Source organism: Aethalodelphis obliquidens, unplaced genomic scaffold (genome assembly GCF_003676395.1).
Source record: "Aethalodelphis obliquidens isolate GAN/ISIS:26980383/991018 unplaced genomic scaffold, ASM367639v1 scaffold13, whole genome shotgun sequence".
Classification (NCBI taxonomy): Eukaryota; Metazoa; Chordata; class Mammalia; order Artiodactyla; family Delphinidae; genus Aethalodelphis; species Aethalodelphis obliquidens.
Genome location: NW_020837957.1, coordinates 14,096,782 through 14,120,877, shown reverse-complemented (window position 1 = coordinate 14,120,877; position 24,096 = coordinate 14,096,782). Strand labels below are relative to the sequence as shown.

The following is a 24,096-nucleotide window of genomic DNA, read 5'->3' as shown; positions in this document are numbered from 1 at the left end:
TTTTAAAGGAGAAATTACATACCCTAGTGCTGTTCTTCAATTTAAGAGTTTGCTATGGTCTCTGGATGGTTCCATTTAGAATTTCAAGGGCCTATTTTTATGTTAGTTATTTGCCATAAATATTGAACAGCAATAATGAGTGCATGCATTTAACTTAATTATCTGAGTTGATTAAATTATCAATATAAAACAAAACACACCATTAAATTCTTTCAAATGCCAGTTCACATAGTGTCAGGGTAATGCAGAATTACTAAAAGCAAAGGTTCATGTCACACAAAATGGGTTTGACTTCAAACTCCACTACTTACTAGCTGTGTGACCTGGGACATGTTACTTAACTTCTTTGTGCCTCAGTTTCATAACCTGTAAAACAGGTATGATAATAATATGTATCTTGGAAATAATGTATGAGATAATGCCTGTAATGTGCTTATTTTATTAGTGCAATGCTGGAGATATACCAAGTACTCAATAAATGTTATTTATTATTGTATTATACTAAACCCCATGTGACTTACATATATGAGCCTATAGCTACCTAGCTCAACCCTTATGTAACATGTTTGTTGCTGTTGAGTTCCTGTCTCTGCAGTGCAGTTTTTTGAGTTTTATTTCTAATAATATAAGGGCAGAATACCTGGTATCATATAGTCTTACAATGCCAAATATTTACAATTTGGCAAATTGAAAGTAATTCAGAAAGTCTTTATGGTCCAACACCTGTGGCTAGCAGATTTGTTATGATTAGTTTTGTAGAGCATTGGTGGCGAGATTTGTTAACTTGGCGATTCCTCAAGACATGGAAGAAAAGGAAGAAGAAAAGCCAAAAGTAAATTACTCTGGCATCAAGCTAACAATTATATAACAAAATTTGTTGAATTTGCTTGGTCCCGTAGTCATTAGATTGCTGCAGAAGAGGTAACCCACAGAACATTCTGAATAATTTATGTCAGGAAAAAAAAGTAACACTTATGAGCAGAAACTCAGAGATTTATGAGCATCAAAGATCTCTGTGATCCTCAAATCCTCAGTTGCTTTAATTTCAACTACTATTCTAGATTGGGATGATGATATTGAAGATAAGCTTGGTGTAGGTTGCTAAAGATGCTCTAAGGTAGTATTATCTGATTAGTAGCGTGGTTAAAGAATGTATAGCAATTTTAAGTGAATGGTTTAAAAACATTTTCACCAATACAGTAATTTATTTAAATTTCATTTAGTGAAAAATTTTTCTTATGGTAATACCAGCCTGTTATAAATGAAAAGTTATGCTTTTTGAAACGTCATACTCTAATGGTCTAGAGCAGTGAAAGATTATCTATTTAAAATGTTTTTTTTTTTTTTTTTTTTTTTTTACCCATTGGTTACTGGTTCCTGACTGGGCCAAGGAAGAATTTCAGGGAGGAGGGTAAAGAATGGCCGAGCAGCCCTGATACAGGGCTTACCTGTTCCTTCAATGTTAGACAAACATAATAATGGGAAAGGATTTATTTCAGACCATTTTCCACTCACATATGTTTCTAGAACTGGGTTTCATGCCTTCTTTTTTGAGAGGTATTAAAATTTCTTTTTCATTTTGATGATCTTTAAAATCTATTTAAGCATGATCAGGGTACTCTATTGGATCAGACACCAAATAGTGGTAAGGGAAGAAAATTTTAGCAGTTTCTTTATGTTTCTTTTTTTTAATCTATAAAAGAATGAAGTTGTGCTTCACTAATATTTATTATATATATTTGAAATAGCAAATACATATGACTTACAAATTAGTAGATATATATATATATACATGTGTGTCCTCACATTTTTTTTAACTAACAGGAGTGAGTGTATGATTTAAACAATGTGGAAACTACTTATATAAATAACCACTGTATTTGTTTCAAACCCAGTTTGAACTTTATACAATTTCAGTGCTCACCTTTTGGTTTTGTGCTGAGAGAAGGCCATACCATATGCTTTGTTGTGTGATGTAGGTTTTGCTGGGCCTTGAGTAAAGTGTGAGAGTTGAGTCATCACACATGGTAGTAGAGGATTGCCAAACTGTAAGAATATCATATTCTTCTATCAGTTGGATATATTTGAGGGATTTTTGTCTTAATTTTAATAAGATAACAAAGCAACTTGCTATCGTTATTTATAGGAATGTAGTAGTGTGTCTTCAATACCCACTCAGTGAAGACTTAAATAACTGCTGTGATGTTAACCTGATATTCAGGTGACTAAGGCACTTTAAGGAGATAACAAGTTAGATCTCATGATAACTGGTGTCCAAAGAGTGTTTGTTGGCAAAAGCCTTAGTTAAATGTAAGATCTGATTATCCTGAACAGTAAACAGAGCATGGAAATTATGAATGGCATTTTGTGCAACATACTTTTGTGAACAGATATATTCTATATCATAAAATTATATAGTAGTGTGGATGTCAAAATATAGAAAAAAATGAAGTGTAGAACCAGGCCTGAAGTTAACCTCTTTCTCCTGTTAAATATAACAGCAGTCATTTAATTTCAGCAAAATAACATCATCCTTCAAATGGAATTAATGTTCTTAGAATATTATTAGTTTAGTAGTTTATAATTTTTAGTACTTTATAATTTTGTATTTATTTTTAGTTTTGTAAGAAATATAAGCCTAAGGAGTTTATTTTCATGTATATATTTAAGTATCATTTTACAAATAATTTTATGCTTGGGCCAGGTGAAAGGGTTTTTTTTCTCCAGAAAAGAGTTCTGAACTTTCAGAAACAGTGCATTAGAATATGTGGTTGAATTTCTAAACCTTTGAAAATTCAGTCTGTTTTCTGTCCTGTTTTTTATTTATTATCTACAGATATAATGAATTTTTTTTTAATTTATTTTTTTTTGTGGTACGCGGGCCTCTCACTGTTGTGGCCTCTCCCGTTGCGGAGCCCAGGCTCCGGACGCGCAGGCTCAGCGGCCATGGCTCATGAGCGCAGCCGCTCCGTGGCATGTGGGATCTTCCCGGACCGGGGCATGAACCCGTGCCCCCTGCATTGGCAGGAGGACTCTTCAACCACTGCGCCACCAGGGAAGCCCTATAATGAATTTTTTAATGATATATTGATTATGTTAACCAAAGGTTATAGTGTTGATTGAATTTATAATTTTAAGCTGAAGTGACTACTTCTTTATGAAATTGACATTGTATAGATATTAAGTAATCATTTCATTTCAAGGAACGAAATTAACCTTCAACCAAAAACATGACCTAAAGGAATATTTTTATTTTTATATTGAGATTTATAGGTCAGTTCATTCTTGTTTAATAGTGGCTTATAACAGAAAAGATATGATTGATAATAACAATATAAATCATTTTAAGTTATTAAAATGCGAAGATATATTTTCCATTTTAAGAGGAATAACTTTCACCATTCTGTGAGTATGAATCAGTAACAGCTGAAGATCTGATCTTTGAATGTGGCAGTGTTGGAACCCTTTCAAAATAGAAACCTAGCCAATTTTCAAGAAAAATCACAGTGTTTCAGTTCTGAACTTTAATGTATTTGGACCATATGCAGCAGAACATTTTCTTCTTGCTATCTCTTGCCAAACTAATTACATATGCCACATTAATTTTTCCCTTATGTTTGGGAAGCTCAAGTATATTGTAGAATAAAGAATTGCCTGATTCATGTTCACCAGTTTTAATGGAAAGATCAAGATGAGAAGCATTTAATTAAAGAGAGACTTTGTAATTTTCTCTCAAAGAAAATAAAAGCAAAAATGAAAATGTTTCATTCACTCAATGAATGTTCATTGAATACCTACTATATGCCAAGCTGTATTACTAAGCCTGAGTGATACAGTGGTGAACAGGACAGATAAAAGCCCCTGCCCTCAGAGAGATGCTCATATTCTAATGGGAGGGGGTAGTGGGAGAAGATGGGGATTTCAGATTCGTAAATGACCTATAGGAAAGAAAACTTGAAGTGAAAATAGAGTACCTTAGCTGAGATTTGAATGATATGAAGATTTGGGAGGAGAGAAGTCTAAATTTGGTCAGTAGCCCCTGAATTGGGAAAGGCTTGGCATATTCCTGGAACAGTATGGAAGTAACATCGTGAACATGGATGCTAGGGGCTGAAGTTAGAGAGACAGACAGAGACCACATTGAGCCTTTTAGACCATGTAAGGAATTTCTGTTTTCCTCTAATTATAATGGGGAGTTCTTGAACGGTTTTAAGTGAGAAAGTTTAGTGATTTGACTTGTTTAAGGAAGGTCACTCTGGTGGCTATAAGGGGAATGAACCATGGGAGGGTGAGAGTGGAAGTGGGAAGCCAGGTGGGAGCTAATCCAGCACCTAGTCCAGCATCATCTAGAGATGATGGTGGCTGGTGTCAGGGAGATGGAGTGGAGCCAGTGAAGAATGACTGCATTGGAGATGTGTTCCTGTGGTACAGTGATTACACTTGCTGATGGATTGCATGTTTTCATACTTAAGCATTTGAGATTCTGAAAAGTAGATTCTTTGGAATATCATAGTTTAACTCAGTGAGTCTTGAGAGTTTCAAATTATTAAAATTGAAAAAAATGTTTTGGGAGGACAGTGTAGCTCCTTCATCTTAGCTTCCTTTTGCTATATGGCATAAAGTATACTCTGTTGGGAAAAAAAAGTAAGTTAATTTCAAGTTCTGCGGATAAGTTCGTGACAGATTGTTCTAATTTCTCGACTTTAAAACTTATACTACATAAAGATATGAAAAAAATAATTAAAGCTCTTTTAAATATGTCCTCAATAATTATTTTGAGTTAATTTTAATAAAGAAAGAATGAAGATAATTACCATATTATATAAATAGAATATATTTGTTTTTACCTTTCTGGTTTTATTTAAATAGTACACTATATTTACTGAAAATTTTTTTTCCTAGTCACATTGTTCTGATGCTTGCAGATGATATGGCATGCAACCCTAGAAATCCTAAACCAGCTACAGTGTTTAGTCACAAGAATATGGAATTAAATGTGTATGGAGATGATGTGGAAGTGGATTATAGAAGTTATGAGGTAAATTGTTTAGTTTAGCAACAGTTTTGAAATATTTTCACTTTTAAGCTTTAAAATAGTGGTAGAATAAAATAATCTTATTCTTTTTCTTTAAACTTTGTACATGATTGTCACTGAAACCTTGCTATAATTCTGTTTCTGGAGTTCATATTAAGGAAACAATATATGAGTAAAACTATCACAGCATGAATATTTCATATATGTATCTAGGATAGAACAACTTTATCTTGGCTTCTATATTAGAGTATTTTATTGATGTTTAATGTATCAACATTCTTTTATAGTAAGTATATTCTTTGTTTTTCATATTTGATCTAAAATTTCAAGTTTTATATTTTTAGTAAGTATATTGTGAAAATACTAAAGTGACTAACACTACTTAGAGGTAATCACTTTTAATATGCTTCCAGTGTTTTTAGCATGTATGATTAAAAATAAAAATGTAAATTTGGAAAAATGGCATTATACTATATTTTCTCCCTTTGAAACTTCATTTTAAATTTAATAAATTGTATGTTTAAAATTTGAAGTCTTCCTTGATGAAGTCTTCCTCAATAATCCTTCCCCTTTTACCAAGTTTACCAAAAGTAAGACACAATTTCCCATGTTCCCAGACCTGTTTTGAAGCAATTTAAAAAGAATATCTTTTCCCAGGCTGTAAGCTGCTTGAGAACATGGCCTGTATCTTATGTATCTTACACCTAGAGAGTTCCTGTAACCTTCTGAAGGCACTCAAAAATGTTTGTTCAACAGTTAAATGTTTATGAATGCTGGACTTTTAATTGTTTATTTAGTCATTATAAAATGTAGACCAAATACTTCCCTTCCTTATTAGCTAACAAGAAGTCCTGTTAAAGAAAAACACTTAGCATTTTGCTGTCTTCTGGGAAAAATGTAAACCAAATAGCTTACACACACACACACACACACACACACACACACACACTTACATACTCATGATCTAGGGAAAAGTCGAACAAGAAAGCTGGATTGATTTTCTGCTTTTTAAATTTAGATCTGTATAGTATAACTTCAAATTAGCATTATACTCCCAAGACCTTAAATATCTTTCAAAGAATCCCAGATGTCCAGAAATTCCTGGTTGGGAAATCTGGTTTAGAGTGTTATGAATTTTTTACATGTTAAAGATACCCCTAATGAAATTTAAGTAACAAAATGCATTAAAAAATCAAAGATGCATAATTTGGGAATTATTTATGGATCTATACTTACGGTTTTATTTTTATAATTTATTATGGACCTGTTTTTCACTGTTAATCTAGAATTGACTAAGTAGTTGCACATATTAATTGCAATAGTTATAATGTTGTTGAATTTATTTATGTTTTTATATTTTGTTTCTTCCCAAAGAATTGCCTGTGAAGACAGACTGATAATCTTTAAGTTTTTGGCAATATTTTGTATAGTATTTGAATTTTTAAATGTATAATTAACCTATTTTTCCCCAAGGTAGTTTTTATTTGTTAGTTTTTAGTATTTTTTAAAAAATGGAAACAAAGTTAGTTTGAGGTATACATTTAAATAAATATATTTTAATTGAGTTATATTTCTCTTTAGGTTTTATTTTCAGTTTAGAGGTAATGCTGAGTAATACATAGAGAAAGAAGAAGGAATATTTTTGAAAGTAAAAAACAATTATCAGGTTTCCCTCAATTCTATTTCATCTGATTTTTCACTTATTTTTCAGGTAACCGTGGAAAATTTTTTACGGGTATTAACTGGGAGGATTCCATCTAGTACGCCTCGGTCAAAACGTCTTCTTTCTGATGATAGGAGTAATATTCTTATTTATATGACAGGTAATTTCATAATTTAGATATTTAATGATAGCATATGTTGCAACTCTTTTCAAAAAGGAATTTGTGTGGAAAGAAATTTAAACATCTTAAATTATTTTGGTTCAAGTAGTTTGATAGTTTGTTATGAAGTTCTCTTTTCTCATAATGTATAACAACTTGAAATGATACTTTAGAACAGTGTATTACTCATCAACTGATGATAAAATAGGTGCAGAATGATTCTTAGATGTCATACAGCAAGACAGTGACCCCTAATTAGTAGTCTTCTTTTATCATGTTGCATTTATTTACAGCTTTTAAAATACAATCAATTTATAAACTTTCTAAATTAACCCAGCAAGTTAATGAAGTCAGAAAAATTTTCATTTTAGTTTATCTGACATTTACAAGAAATTTTAAAGTTTTTGTGGCAAATAGGATGAAGTACAGTCTTGTAGCTTGGCTTTATTTGATGTACTAAACAAAAGGTTTTACATTTTTTTCTGAGTCTGTAGATCCTCTTTCAGGACAACTCCAGGTATGGGAGAAATTCCAGTATCTAAGAAAGAATTGGCAAACCCTGGCCCATGGAAGGGCTACTGTTTTGGAAGTAAAGTTTTATTAGAGCATAGTTGTAACCATTTGTTTTGTGTATTGTCTGTGGCTGCTTTTACATTACAGTGGTAGAGTCCAGGAGTTGCAACAGAGACCATATGGCTCACAAGTCTAAAACATTTACCACATGGCCCTTTACAGAAAAAGCTTGCCAACCCGTGTAAGAGAACGGGAAGGTTGATAATTATGATAATATGATAATAAAAACGGTAATAGCTAATATTTATTGAGGCTTACTATACATCACGCAGTATTCTTAATCATTGTGTATATTAGTTCATTTCATCCTCAAAACAATCTAAAGATTTAGGTGCCGATTTTCAGGGCTGTCATATATGGTTGTGTGGGTTGTGCACTGCATATAAGTGTCTGGCTCGGGTGGTGAGTGGGAGCTGAGATCTAGTATATGTTTACATTTACTCAGCTGTGTGCCCTGCTATAAAGTTGTGTCTAATGGGAGAGAGAAATATTCCTCTTCCCTTAACCCACCCTAAGGCATAGCCACTAACCACTTTTGAGCTTACAGGACTACTTATATTCAGTGGGAGCACTGAAACACACAGATTTTTCTACTTTGTTACCCAGTGGGAAGTACCTTTTTAAAATCTGCACAAAGGACATATATAGACACGCTAATGATGACCTTACTGATACATTTCTTACTTTACATCTGAGGAAACTGAGGCCTAGAAAGGTTAAGTTACTTGCCTAAAATAACACAGTCATTAAGTAGTAAAGCTAGTGTTTGTGTCCAGGCAGACTGGCTCTATCATGCATTCTAAATGTCATAATCTTCTGGTCAACTCTCATTAGACAGTGGTTGATGATTGTGAAAACATCAAGTTTTAGGTGAGAACTACACTTCCTATTGATATAGCATTTCAAGTATATACTGTGAATAGTGCTAGCTTACCATGGGACTAGCTAGTGTCTTCAACTCCTTTCTCACCAAAAATGTTTGCCTGGTATTTGAGAAATTTTTATCTATGGAAACTCATTTCTGACATAATAATGGAGCCAGTGAAAAAAGTATAAATGTGTTTTTCTAAAACTGAATGATAGAAAATCTTTTAAATATATGTTATATCTACTATTTTGTACATAGTCTATCATTATTCTCTTTAATTGGTATAGCAGAAAATTAAATTTATTTGTTTTTACAGTACTTTTTATTTTAGAGTATAAAATAACAAGTGATATTAAAATATTGCCATGAATGAAGTGAATGTTTATATCTAGATGTGTGCAGTTTGCATTAAAAACAGTGTCTGTTTGATCTTTCTGACTCTTCCTATAAGGACATGGTGGAAACGGTTTCTTGAAATTTCAAGATTCTGAAGAAATTACCAACATAGAACTTGCAGATGCTTTTGAACAAATGTGGCAAAAAAGACGGTAATTGACAAATGACTACTTTTCATAAGATAGATTAGTACCTAATTTTTCCATGGTTAGTAGATTTATAAATCTTATGAGATCTAAACTTATTTTAATAAGTCATTTCTTCTACTCTAGATTTATGTTTGTTATTTCTATTGAACTGAACTATTTTTTATTTTTTTAGAAATTGTACATTGCAGCAGTAGTTTTATTATATTTTACAGAAGTATGAACTGAATTCTTTTTAGAAGAAAAATTTGGGTTTCTTAAAGAGCATGGAAAGAAATTCACCTGTTAAGATCATATCTCTTGTCATTGCTCATCCTGTTTGGAGGAAATAAGAGTCCCACCAACCAAGTTCCCCATTATTTAGGGGGATTGTGAACATATATTTATTTTTCATCTTGTACTTATTCTTTTTGCACAATCTTGGGCCCTCCAAGTAATAGGAATACATTATTTCTTCTTTGGAAAAAAGATGCTGAAATTAGGATTAGTATAAAATTTGTAGCAACTCACATTGAGGATGATATATTGTTAGTAATCCGTGATAAGCACCCTTTTAGTTGAAAGTTGTCATATGAACTTAAGTGAATTTAAAGTAACAATTGAACTGCTTTTAAATTAATTACCCTCAATAAATACTTATTGCTTACCTTCTGAACATGTGGCACAGAGGGGAATATGATGCTTATTGTGCCTTCAAAGTTTTTAAAATCTAGTAGAAAAGAGAAATGTGTACACAACTCTGCTACAAATTAAATATTCTAAATTCTGAATTATAGGCATAAGGAGAATGTATAGAAGTGTTGAAGAGGAAGCTTTTGCTTGGTACTGGTTTTATCTTATTCATAGCTTACATTTATTGAAGGTATACTAGGTGCTGGGCACTGTTATATAATGTGTTGTTCTGTTTAATTTTAATAACACCATGAGGCAGATATTGTTATTATTCCCATTTTTACAAATGTGTAAATTGAGGCACAGATAGATTAAATAACTTGCCAAACTTTATACAGCTCATAAGTGCCAGTACTAGAATTCACATCCAAGTGGGCCTGTCCCAGAGCTTACTCTCTTAATTGTTTTACTGTACTGCCTCTCATAACCTTAGATGTTTATGATCCCCAGGGGTGTCCACAGATTTTTGTCTGAGAACAAATGTGTCATATTAATCGTGCCGTCTATCCCTTGCCTAGATAATATTAAGATTCCATGCTTTCTTTTTTAGGTGTAGTGTTAGCTGTTTACTTAGATCCAATGTCTGAGAGAAACCTCTGAGAAAATGTTATTTGCTCCCTGTTTTCACCTTCACCAACTAGGCAGCTAAAATATAGAGCTGATTTTGTTATTCTTTCACTTTAAAAAAGCCTTTGATGGCTTCTTCAAACTTATAGGTTAAGATCCAAACTTTGTACAGGATACTTTACAGGTTGACCCTGCCTTACCTTTTTGAAATGAATTTCTCTCCATTTTACCAAATTAACTCTAAATCCAAGCTACACAATACAATTCCTTTTTCCTAAACATTTATACTTTTTTACATTTAGATGCCTTAATACAGGCTTTTTCCTCTGCTGGAAGGTGCTATTCCTCTCTTTGTTAAATAATATAACACTCACCCCTCACTGCCCTTGTCAGACATCACCTTTCCCTGACCTGCCTTTCCTTACAGTTTCCTCTGTTTCTTTCTCAGTGCTCTTGGAGCACTTTGACTTTGTTAGACTCTAAGCTCTGTGAGGGCAAGGACTATTGTATCCCCAGCTTAGTGTCAGGCACATTGTAGGCCTTCAATAAAATTTGTAACACTCATCACATTCTGATTTAGTTATATGTTTATGTGTCTGTCTTCCAGTTAGATTTTAAGATCTTTGAGTATGTGACTAAGTCATATATATATTTTTTCTGAATCTAGCTCAGTTTCTAGGACTGTTTGGGTGCCAGATAATGTTTTTTTGAATTGAACATGTGTTTGAATTCTGAATCTTGTGGCATAGATAAGGAGGGGGAAGAAGTTGGGGCAGCCACTTTATGGCACAACTACTGCACTCTATTGAGGTGGTTCCCCTGGACAGGTTATACCTTTAATATTTCTCATATTAAATTTATATTGGGAATTCTATCAAAAAATCTCAAATTTTTAGCTAATGAAATGACTAAGATATGACTTAAACATCTTAGGGAAGTATTGTAAAATGTTAATGTATGTTTAACAGCATGATTCATGTCAAAGATATTATCACTTTTCTTTCAGCTACAATGAGCTATTGTTTATTATTGATACTTGTCAAGGAGCATCCATGTATGAGAGATTTTATTCTCCTAACATAATGGCTTTAGCTAGTAGCCAAGTGGGAGAAGATTCACTCTCGGTAGGTGCATTTTTTCTTTCCCGTTTGTAAATGGCATTGTCTTTGGAATGTGTAGCTATTTCTAGGATCACTTATATGCTTTATAAATATATCTGTTATTCCTTATTCTTAGAATTCTTTATATCTTAGAAGGAAATTTTGATTATATTTAAAATATTTTGTTGTAATGTGGTGATCCTATCTATTAGACATACACTTTTTTTTCCTTTGCTTTTTTTTTATAGCATCAACCTGATCCTGCAATTGGAGTCCATCTTATGGATAGATACACATTTTATGTCTTAGAATTTTTGGAGGAAATTAATCCAGCTAGCCAAACTAATATGAATGATCTTGTAAGTATTTGCTTGATTTGATTATAGCACAATAGCTATGCTAACCTTAATGTGGTAAGTGAAGTCTGTTATTCCTCGACTTCTAGGGTACTCTTCCATATGCTGAATGGTGGCCTTTTAAAGTGTTTTGAATCTCCCATTACAGTAGTATCTCTTTCTTTACTACAAGAGGCCTAAAACCTTAGCCTAGTTAACTTGCTATTCCTTGAGGTATTTTGCTATTCTCATTCATTTGCTCATGGTTTTTTTTCCCTACCAGAAGTCTCCTTTTTTAGATTCACATATTGAAATTCTACCTATTCTTTGGGAGTCAGATCAGATCCTACCTCCTCCAGGAGATCTTCTCATAGTCTTCTTGTTGGAATTTATGTAAAATAAGTAAAGCTACTCAGAGCTTTATTTCTTTTTTTTTTTTAATGCCATTTGTCACAGTCTGTCTTTGTTTGGACTTACTAATTGAGTGTAAATGTTTTTCTCACTTAATGGGAAGTTCTTGAAGGAGAGAGGCCTCCTCTTACATATTTTTGTGCACCCTACAACTTCTAGCACCATGTTTTGATGTGGCCTGTTGAATTTAGTTCAACTTTTTTTCCTGAATTTTCTGCACTGATTGTCTCTTTTAAAATAAATCTACTTTGAAGTTGCTATCAAAAGTAAGCATAATAAAAAGCTTGAAATAGCAGTTCTAGACTGGATAATTACTGTGAATTAATGACTTTCATTCTTTTTCATTAATTTATATCTTAATTCATTCACAAATATTTCTTGAGATTTTGCTAAGTGACAGGCACTGGCTGTACTCTAGAGATAGAGGCAGATACTGTCCCTGCTTTCATGGAGCTTTGGAATGAATGGGAGCCTGAGTAGATAGGGTTCTGGACTCTAGTATTTCATAAACCAAGCAGCTTTGTATTGATCTCTTTTATTATATAGAAACCTTTCAGGTAGATTTCTATTTATTAAAGAGGTTCAACTCTAAAATTCTGAAAACCACTGCTTTAAGCTATCAGATTTGATAACATCAAACTACTTACTACATTTTGAAGTTTCGAAAGGGAATAACTGCCAACTAGGAATTCTGTAACTTGTAGGGTTATCATTCAGAATTGAAGGAGAGATTAGGAGTTTTCCAGATAAGCAAAACTAAAAGAGTTCATCACCATTTTATAAGAAATGTTAAAGGGACTTCTCTAAGCTAGAAAGAAAAGATACTAATCAATAGTAAGATAAGATATTAAATTAAAAATCTCACTGAAAAAGGTAAATAAAAAGGTAGTGGGTTAATCATTTATAAAGTCAGTACAAAGGGTAAAAGACAAAAGTCATAAAATTAATTTAAAATACAATACTTAGTTAAGGGATATATAAAATGAATAGATGTAAAATATGTTATCATAAATGTGTTGGGGAAGTAAAATATAAAGCTTTGGAATGTGTTCAAAATTAAGTTACTATAAACTTAAAGGAGATTGTTATATATGTAGGATGTTATGTGTGACCTATGGTAACCACAAACAAAAAACCTTTAGTAAATACACAAAAGTAAATGAAAAAGGAATTTAAAATAACTGTAAAGAAAACAGTCAAACAACAAGGGAAGAAAGAAAGAGAAGAATAAAGGAACAGAGATGAACTACAGAAACAGTGAGAAAACAATTAACAAAATGGCAGTAAGTAAATACCTATCAATAATTACTATAAATGTAAATGGACTAAATTCTCCAATCAAAAGACATAGGGTGGCTGAATGGATTAAAAAAAACAAGGCCCTTCTCAATGCTCCTTACAAGACACTCACTTCAAACCTTAAGACACTCACAGTCTGAAAGTGAATGGATGGAAAAAGATATACCATGAAAATGAAAATGAAAAGGAAACTGGGGTAGTAATAGACTTCCAAACAAATACTGTAACAAGGGCATTACATAATACAAAGGGGTCAGTCCAACAGTCCAACAAGAGGATATAACATTTGTAAACATTTGTGCACCCAACATGGCACCACTTAAATATATAAATCAAATAGTAACGGAAGTAAAGGGAGAAATAGACAGTAATACAATAACAGTAGAGGACTTAATACCCCACTTAATATCAATGGATAGATCATCCAGACAGAAAATCAACAAGGAAACATTGGCCTTAAAAGACACCTTATATCAGATTGACTAAATAGATACATACAGAACATTCCATCCAAAACAAAAACAGCAAAATACACATTCAAGTGTACATGGAACATTCTGCAGGATAGATCACATGTTAGGCTATGGACCAAGTCTCAGTAAATTTAAGAAGTCTTAATAAATTTGAGCATCTTTTCTGATCACAACTGTATGAAACCAGAAATCAGTTATAAAAAGAAAACTGGAAAAAAACCCACAAAACATGTGGAGACTAAACAACATGCTGTTAAACAATCAGTGGGTTATCAAAGAAATCACAAAATACCTTGAGACAAATGCAAATGGAAACACAACATTCCAAAATCTTTAGGATGCTGCTAGCGAAAGCAGTTTCTAAGAGGGAAGTTCATATTAATACTGACCTACCTCAAGAAACAAGAAAACTCTTAACCATCTAACTCATTTAAAGGAACTAGAAAAAGAAGAACAAACAAAGCCCGAAGTTAGTAGAAAGAAGGCAATAATAAAGATCAGAGCAGAAATAAATGAAATAACAGCTAAAGAGACAATAGAACAATCAATGAAACTAAGAGCTGGTTCTTTGAAAGATAAACAAAATTGGCAAATCTTTAGCCAAACAGATTCATCAAGGAAAAATGAGCCCAAATAAGTAAAATCAGAAATGAAGGAGGAGAAATTACAGTCAATATCACAGAAATACAAAAGATCATAAGAGACTATTATGAACAATTATATGCCAACAAATTAGACAATCTAGAATTGGATAAATTCCTAGAAACATGCAGTCTTCCAAGACTAAATCATGAGGAATTAGAAAATCTGAATAGACCAATTACTAGTAATGAAATTAAATCAGTAATCCAAAAAAAAGAAAAAACGCCAACAAACAAAAGTCCAGGTCTAGGTGGCTTCATAGGTGATTCTGCCAAACATTTAAAGAAGGTAATACCCATCCTTGTCAAATTATTCCAAATAAAATAATACACACTTTGGATAATATACACTTCTTCAGTTTGAGAAGAAAGAAAGAACACTTCCAAAGTCACTTTATGAGACTAGAATTACCCTGACACCAACGCAAAAGAATTGATGCTACAAAAAAAGAAAATTATTGGCCAATATCCCTGATGAATATAGATACAAAAATCCTCAACAAAATATTAGCAAACCAAATTCAACAATACATTAAAAGAATCATGCAGCATGATCAAGTGGGATTCATTCCAGGGATGCAAGTTTGGTTTAACACCTGCAAATCAATAATGTGATACACCACATTAACAAAATGACTGATTTAAATCATATGATCATTTCAATAGATGCAGAAAAAAGCATTTGACAATTTGACATCCATTTATGATAAAAACTTTACAAAGTTGGTATAGAGAGAATATATATACCTCAATATAATAAAGGCCATATATGACAAACTCACAGCTAACATTATACTCAGCAGTGAGAAACTGAGAAAGCTTTTTCCTCTAAGATTAGGAACAATACAGGGATGCCCACTCTTGCCACTTTTATCCATAGTGTTGGAAGTCTTAACCACAGAAATTAGTCAAGAAAGAAACAAAACTAAGTTATTTGTAGTGAGGTGGATGGACCTAGTCTGTCATACAGAGTGAAGTAAGGCAGAAAGAGAAAAATAATACCGTATGCTAACACATCTATATAGAATCTAAAAAAAAAAGGATGAACCTAGGGGCAGGACAGGAATAAAGACACAGACCTAGAGAATGGACTTGAGGACATGTGGAGGGGGAAGGGTAAGGTGGGACGAACTGAGAGAGTAACGTTGACAGATATACACTACCAAATGTAAAATAGGTAGCTAGTGGGAAGCAGCTGCATAGCACAGGGAGATCAGCTCGGTGCTTTGCGGCCACCTAGAGGGGTGGGATAAGGAGTGGGGGAGGGAGATGCAAGAGGGAGGGGATATGGGGATATACGTATGCATATAGCTGATTCACTTTGTTTTACAGAAGAAACTAACACAACACTGTAAAGCAATTATATGCCAATAAAGATGTTAAAAAAAAAAAAGAAATTAGTCAGGAAAAGAAATAAAAGGCATCCAAACTGGAAAGGAAGAAGTAGCAAAACTGTCACTATTTGCAGATGGTGTAATACAGAAATCCCTAAAGACTCTACCAAAAAAACTATTAGAACTAATAATGAATTCAGTTAAGTTGTAAAATTAATATACAAAAATTGGCTGAATTTCTGTACACTAATAATGAACTATCAGAAAGAGAAGTGATGAAAACAATCCCTCTTACAATTGTATAAAAAAGAATAAAATACCTAGAGATGAATTTAACCAAGGAGGTGAAAGACCTGTATTCTGAAAACTCTAAGCATTGATGAAAGAAACTGAAGATGACACAAATAAGTAGAATAAATCCATGCTTCTGATTTAGAAGAATTAATATTGCTAAAATGTCCATATTTTCCAAAGCAATCTACAGATTTCATGTAATCCATATCAAAATAATAAAGACATTTTTTAAAATAGAACTAGAACAAATAATCCTAAATTTTATATGGAAGCACTGAAGACCCCAAATAGCTAAAGCAATCTTGAGAAAGAAGAACAAGCTGGAGCTATCATATGCCCTGATTTCAAACTATGCTACTAAGCTATAGTAATCAAAACAAGTGTAGTACTGGGAGCACCCTTCTAGTTGCTAGGTGGGATGCTGCCTGCCCAATTCATGAATCATCTAATAAAGCCAAATACATCTTCAAATTTACTTGGTTGACTTTTATTTTTTAATGGATGGGTGGCAGCGATGAGATTTGAAGTGAATTTGGGATGGCTTTCAAGGAGCAGGAAACACAGGCATGGCACCCTGTGAACCCTTTTCAGTTCACTGTCTTTCTTGCTGTTTCCAAGGGCCATTGGTAAGTTCCTTTTGGTTGAGCTCTGTTCTTTTTGTGTTCGAGCTCCTGATCTAATTAGCTTTCCACAGTTCATTGTTTTGAGTGGAAAACTCCAGTCCCTTGATTCTGTCTCCACATTTGGTACTATGAAGGTTTAATATGCACCTCCCCATTTGTTTGGAATCCTTTCCCAGATTCCCTGTTGAGAACTACTAGTTATAGCTGCAGTTCTCCTTTTGCTTGGAATCAGTCCGCAATACTCATTCTTTGAGGTCTGCTCGTTCAGTCCTTTCCCCAGTCTCTCTCTCTCTCTCTCTTTTTTTTTTTTTTAGTTACCATGGGTTTCTGTTAATGTGCACACGAAGTAAAACCCATTGCTAATGGGAATTTCAGAAGCTAAAAGGCTGCAAAGTTTGGTGGGTACCAGACGTTTAAAAGTTATTAGAGTGCTCATCACCTAACCCAAAGAGTCTCATGTTAGGATAAGTTGGTCACAGAATGGGTTAGACTGACATCTAGGTCACTCACCAACCTCAAGAAAACTTCCATGCAATAATGTACACTGTAAAACAACACATAATTCCCAACCCTGCCACAAGTCCCTCTTAGGTATTAGTTTGACTGAGAAAACCAAAGGCCTAGCTAGAAGAAACATGATCCTTTATGTACAAATAGTTGAGCACACTGCCTTCCATCACATCTGCTTAGTTTATATTTAAGAACTATGAATCCTGGAAGCTGCAGTTATTTAACAAAATGGCAAAGTTTTACTAAAATCAACCTAGAATTACATTGGCCATTAGGAGGAATGTTCCAAATAGGTAAGATCACTTAAAAACAAGGGCTCCCAAGTTAAATGAACCAAATGGAATACCTTTTTTAATTAGTATGCAGAAGTCTCCAAAAGCTTTCAAAATTCCAAAATAACTTCATTAAAAGATTTGTTGCAAAATCCAATGAAAAATTAAAGATACAAAAGATATCTAAAACAATGCCTAGGCCTCCCCATTTCACCTTCTTGGGGGTTCATTATTAAAACACTTGCCCAGAGATCAATGTTTCAGCTGTTATCAGCTGGGACCCTGGAAAAGAGATTGTTCTCAAGGCTCTGTGCAAATTCTTCCACATCAGCTTAAACTCCCATATGGGCCCCTCACAGAGTTGATGATACAGATTTTTTTGGATAAACTGCTAAATTATTGCCTTAAACACTTAGGGAACTGAAATTATTCAGAGTCTGGTAAGAATTTAGACCTTATACCCGAAGCTAGATATACCCAGAGGAAAAGAAACATTCCAACAATAGGTAGATGGGTGTCATTCCGTTTTGCCAATCCCCAAACCTCCTCTCTTCATCTCAAAATACTTGTAGATATTGGGACTTTGGAAATAGAATTGTTCTGTACTTAATCTGTGTCTTTGTGATGTAGATTTCCTATCTCTATATTCTCTGAGACTTAAGAGCCATTCTTTGAAATGCAATTGTTTCTCATCAGAAAAGAAAAAAAAAGAAGGGAAGAAAAATTTGGAAATTTGGCAGATAAAAAAAAAAACTTAAGTGTCTTCTCCACAAATATTGGTAACTATGAGATCTCTCTTTGCATCTGTGTGTATCTCCTTATGTACGTTGTAGATATGTGGTGGTGTTTTTTTTTAACCTCTAGATGGTACTGCAGAATTACTTTGTAGAAGAGCTCTATTTAGTTGGTTTGAAGACAAGCTTGTAAGGATTGTGTTACCGAGTGCAAGCACGCTCTGCTCGCCGCACAACAGGCCAATAAATCGGGAGACAGGGTGTTGAGGCAAGGAATATGACTTTATTCAGAAAGGCAGCAGACCGAGAAGGTGGTGGACTAAGGTCCCCAATAAAAACATCTTATCGGGATCTGGATGCCAGTTTCTTTTATAGAATCAGAGAGGGAAGTAAAGCAAGAAGGCAGAATAGAGAGGGAGAGGCGGGGAGGAAGTAAAGTAAAAAGGGCCATCAGTCTTGCCAAAACATCTCCTGGAATGGCCAGCCTCCAGGAGGGCATGTGTTAATTTCTTCTTTCATGCAGCCATTCCCAGGTGGGTAGGGTTCCCTGCGGCAGGCCATTATGTATGATTATAATAACAAAAGCAAGGAAAAGCAAAGGCTAAAGTCAAAGAAACAGAGCCAATGTGGAGTCAAAATGGGCATTCCAAAGTTGTCAGAAATACAACAGAAACTAACTGAAATGCTTTTTAAAATTATGTGATCTAAGATATCTTTTGTAAATAAAAGCTAGTTTAAGGTTGTTGGTTTAAATTAAAGCAGAGATGTCTTTAGAGTTATCAGCATTAAATATAATACTTTTATTTTACCTAGGCTTGCAAGGAAAATAACTGGATATGATGAAGTTTTCATAAGTAATCTAAACAATTGTTAAGAGCAAGTATTAAATAAATATAAGTAGGATAAAAAGTTCTTAGTTGAACTTTTCAAATTAATTTCCCATATCTTTTCAGTAACCTGAAACCTTAAAGTTTTGCTAAGATTAAGTGCTAGAAATTTATTGAATATCTAGCTCTCCCCAAATAAGAAAAAATACTGAGCCATTAATTACTGAACATAGGTTTATCTACTTTTGGTTTCTTATTATAGAGAAACTAAAGATAAATTTGGGTTTATTAGTAAGCGTGTGTCGAGTGAAAAAAAATGTGCAACCAAAAGTTGAGAATTATGTTTTGTTTGGCAGACAAAATTGAGGACTTAAGCCCAGGATGTAGCTTCTCAGATAGCTCTGAGGGACTGTTATGAAGAGGTAAGGGAGGAACCAGATTTTATAAGAGTTTTTGCAAGAAAGACCAGGTAGTCAGAATATCAAAAGATTACTGTTGGACTTCCCTGGTGGCGCAGTGGTTGAGGGTCCGCCTGCCGATACAGGGGACACGGGTTCGTGCCCCGGTCCGGGAAGATCCCACGTGCCGCAGAGCGGCTAGGCCCGTGAGCCATGGCCGCTGAGCCTGCGCATCCGGAGCCTGTGCTCCGCAGCGGGAGAGGCCACGGCAGTGAGAGGCCCGTGTACCGCAAAAAAAAAAAAAAAAGATTACTGTTAGTTAAATAAAACCAGACATCTCAAATTAATGAATTTAGCACTTTTCTATATACGGGAAGATGCAAGAGTCTGGGCTCATTGAAATCATTCCTTTGATATGCATCATAGCTGTCTAGGGCCAGTATCCTGGGCTTTCCCATCCTGAGTCCCTTCAGGGTGCACCTTTGGGAGCAGCTGTAGTGGCTCGATGGCTGCAACATCCTTTGTTTACTGATATGGCAGGCAACATTATTCATTCACACTTGTTTGGTGCCATGCTGAGAAATTTTCTATGAGAAAACACATGTTTCTAGAAATTATAAAAAAGTATAAGTTTGCCAAGCTGTAATGCTAGAGTAAGAGATAGTCCACAATTGTTTACTTCCTAAATTTTCACTAGAAATTAAGGTTTTTAAAGGTTAAAAATTCTAATTATGCAAGTAAAGCTATTAGAAACGATATGGGAGACATCTCCATAGGCAGGGAAAAGCAGGATGTGTTTTTGGCTAAGAAAAAGTATGAGGAATAAAGATGCATTTGTGTTAAGGGAAATGAGGATAATTTTGTCTTAACTAGAACTTCTGGTTATGAAGGACAAACTAAACGTATATAAAAGGTTGAGAGAGAGAATTTTACCTTGTCTAATCAAGCTGGCTGAAATTGAATTGTTTATAAAGGTTTTAAAAATTAAGCTTTATTATCAATAGTGTACTTCAAACTAGAACTTAATTTTTTTCATCTGCTAAGTAGACAATATTGCTAAGTAGACAATATTGCTAAGTAGACAATATTGATCTGTGATCCTGTTTCTTCAAGTGTCCAAACCTTTTGGTATCTTTGACAGACTTCCCAAAATCAGATTCTAAAACTGAAGCCTTTTGACCTCAATTAACTTTCAAGTTTTTCAGAGGGTACCTGGAACATTTCAAAGGATGTATTTCCTCTCCTTATAAAAAGGAAGATGTTAAACTGATTAGGCTTATTTCATACTTTAAGTTACATGGGAAACATTGTCTAATAAGAAGGAACAAGCCTTCTTTATGCTGTGTCTATATAGGTATGTATTATAAGTGTTCCAGAAATTGCATGAAATTCTTGGAAGTCTGATATATCCGGGTGTATTATATTGTCTGTCATCAAAATTGAGGCTTACACCAAAGGACTGAACCTCAGTATTAGGGAGTTGCTCTAGCTGACTTTCATGCAAAGGCAGCAGCAATAGAGGCTTATAAAGATGGTGGCACATGTGGATGAAGTCCATTCTGCTTCTGCAAAACATGACCCTCTCATTGCCAGACTTTTGCCATCCTGATGTCCTTGTAACATGGCAACAGTTTGTTCCTGAATCAGAGAAATTAAGGTGGGTAAATAATGGCTGTAAACTGAATGACCAGTCAGGGCTATGGGAGAACCTAGACAGCGTTTGGTTCTTCCTGGCAAACGTTTTTCTTTTTTTGCATTCTTTTGCCCACCTACCAGTGCGTTTAAGAATAACAATTTTTGTCCCTAGAGGTGGTCTCAGACCTCTTCTGTCTCGTCTCCTTTAGCACCTACAACTGGACTTCATTCATTTGCCACTTAGTATGGGTTATCGGTATGTTCTTGTTATTGTATGTATGTTTCCCGGATGGGTTGAAGCCTTCCCCTGCTGCAAGGCCAGTACCCTCACCGTGGCAAAGAAACTGTTAGAAAATGTGTTTCCCACCTGGGGTATACCTTCCACAATCTCCAATGATTGAGGCACACACTTCGCTGGGAAAATCATACGGTCTTTAACGAAAACCTTGCAAATTTCTTGGAATTATTACTGTCCCTATCACCCTCGATCATCCGGCAAGGTTGAGAGAACTAACGGAAAAAACTGGATTCAAGCAGAACAAGAATTAATAACATGGGACTGAATGAACTGTTAAGGATGATTTTAATTTTTATGACTGTGTTTTTAAAATATTGCGGGTTCTTTAATGTTTTTTTCCAGATTTAAAGAAATCTTTTCTCTTAAGCTATCAACAATTTGGTAATATATACCTTTGTGAACAAAGATGAAACATTTACTTTTTCTCCCTATCTGATCCCCCAAATTCAGAAACTCTTAGTGAATATTCTTATTTTCATGTTCCTTGTAACAGGACACAATTAGAAACATGGGCTATATTACCAAGGCTTTGACTGGAATGTGTACATAGACTCAGACATGACCAGACAGCTGCAAGAAACCACGTGGAAAAATCAAGCTGGTACTTTGCTTACAAAGTTCCAGCAAAGCAATCTTAAAAAAGAACTTATATGGTCAGTCACTGTTCTTGCTGTACTTCTATAAAAATCAGGCCAAGTTTAATACAGACAAATTAGTTTTACTGTGATTATCTCTGGTTAAAAAAAATGGGATAATCATAGAGAGAAAAATTATGTTTGCACCTTTGTAGATATTAGATTCTAGTCCTGTTAATTGTCTTTGTGGTCAAAGATTCCTCTAGTTTCCTCAGATATCTGACTATGACTTACCCAATTAACATTTCCAGCTTTTTCTCACCCTTCTGATTTGGAATCACTAAGAACAAAGGCAGCCCTTGAGCCCCATTGGAAGGGACCTAACCAAGTGTTCCTGACCACTGACACTGCTGCAAAACTAAAAGGTTTTGAGCCTCGGGTGCACATCTCACAGCCAAGGAGGATTCCATCTGGCATCTGGTCCTGTACTAATGCTGGAGACCCCTGAATCAAACTGACAAGGAAGAGAAGTAGCTGACATTGATGTAGACTGCTTCTGCCCAAGATAACGGATCAAGACTTCATACTTTGACTAAAACCTTTTCCTCTTTGCTTTCTTTCCTTTACTCTGGAATTGACCTGGAAAGATAACGCCATCATCCGTATCTCCCAGGCCATTGCTTAGAGGGGTAACCTCTCGAATTTAGAACAACTTTTTATTTCAGGTTAGGAGAAAATCTGACTGACCCTTGGCTTGAATGGGCAGGTACAACAACACTTGCAAATGAATCCATTGACAGTGCCACCTAAGTGGAAGTAGTTTGTGCCCTGACAGGATTTGTCTTAGTCAGTGATGGTTATTCTTCCTTGGGCCTATGAATACTTAGATGGCTGGTATATAACCAGGCAGTACCTATTAGGTTATCTAACTGTGCCCCTAACTGTTCTAGAAAGCACCTACCAGGAGGCATTCATAATTCAGAATCGCTTCCTTTGGCAGGGTCAATTTCCCTGATTAGGAGTAAATACAAATGAGAATATGTTCAGAAGCCTCTTCTTAACTCTTGAAAGTATTGCAGAATCCACTGCTAAAGCATTAGCTGCCCAGGAAAGATCCTTAGACTCTGTGGCTAGAGTTGTTCTTGATTATAGAATAGTCCTTGATTATCTTTTAGCTGAACCAGGAGGTGTCTGTACTACGGCCAATGCCACCAACAGGATTGACATTTCAGTCACTGAGCAAACCACTTGGCTTAAAAGGGTGACTCCTTCAACCGGGTCTTTCTTTGATTGGTTTGGGTCTTGGGGACCAGACTCTGAAGTGCCTTCCATGTACTGGGAATTATCCTGCTTATAATAATCATAATAATCCCCCTGGCGGATCATATTCTCTCAAAAGCTTTCAATTCATGTGCGCAGCTGCTAACTGCAAGGCAAATGATCTCCTAAGACTGGAAGGTCAGAAATGAAATGAAGAGAATGACCAACTTAAAATTTATGAAAAATTTATGAACCTGGAACCATGATCTGTGGATGTTATGGGAATTAAGCAAAAAACGTTTTGGGCGCTCTCTATCCCCCATCCCCCTAGAGGCAATCTGCATGATAAAACCCTTGTCATTTCCTCCCCCTACACCCTCCAAAGGAAGCCTGGCCTAACAAAATCTTTTCTTTTGCTAATAGCGCCCCGACTTTCCTCCTATAAAACCTATTTTGTACAACTCCTCAGAGCACCCTTCTAGTTGCTAGATGGGATGCTGCCTGATTCATGAATTGGCCTGTTAAAGCCAATTAGATTTTCAAATTGAAAAAATAATAATCATATGGTACTGTACAAAAACAGACACATAGAACAATGGAACAGAATAGATATCCTGGAAATAAAGGCATGCTTGCTTATATGGTCAGTTAATATACAACAAAGGAGGTAAGAATATAAAATAGGGGAAAACACTCTCATGCACCCCAGTGTTCATAGCAACATTATTAACAATAGCCAAGATAGGGAAGCAACCATATGTCTCCATCAATAGATGAGTGTGTAAAGTTGTGCTATATATACAATGGAATATTACTCAGCCTTAGAAAAGAATGAAATTCTGCCATTTGCAGCAACATGGATGGACCTAGAGGGTATTATGCTCAGTGAAATTAGTCAGAGAAAGACAAATACTGTATGCTATCAACTATATGTGGAATATAAAGAAAAAACACAGAAGTAGACATACAGAGAACAAACAGATGGTTGTCAGAGGGG

General features: G+C 34.7%; 1 protein-coding gene across 1 annotated transcript in view; it reads left to right on the top strand.

Annotated features, from left to right (window-relative positions):
• PIGK (phosphatidylinositol glycan anchor biosynthesis class K) overlaps nt 1-24,096 on the top strand; it is a 134,865-nt gene that overhangs the window by 34,133 nt on the left and 76,636 nt on the right. Inside the window, exons 4-8 of the mRNA XM_027114102.1 lie at nt 4,903-5,038; nt 6,747-6,858; nt 8,751-8,847; nt 11,087-11,204; nt 11,429-11,539. Coding sequence (XP_026969903.1) covers nt 4,903-5,038; nt 6,747-6,858; nt 8,751-8,847; nt 11,087-11,204; nt 11,429-11,539 — 574 coding nt within the window. The remainder of the gene's footprint in view (nt 1-4,902; nt 5,039-6,746; nt 6,859-8,750; nt 8,848-11,086; nt 11,205-11,428; nt 11,540-24,096) is intronic.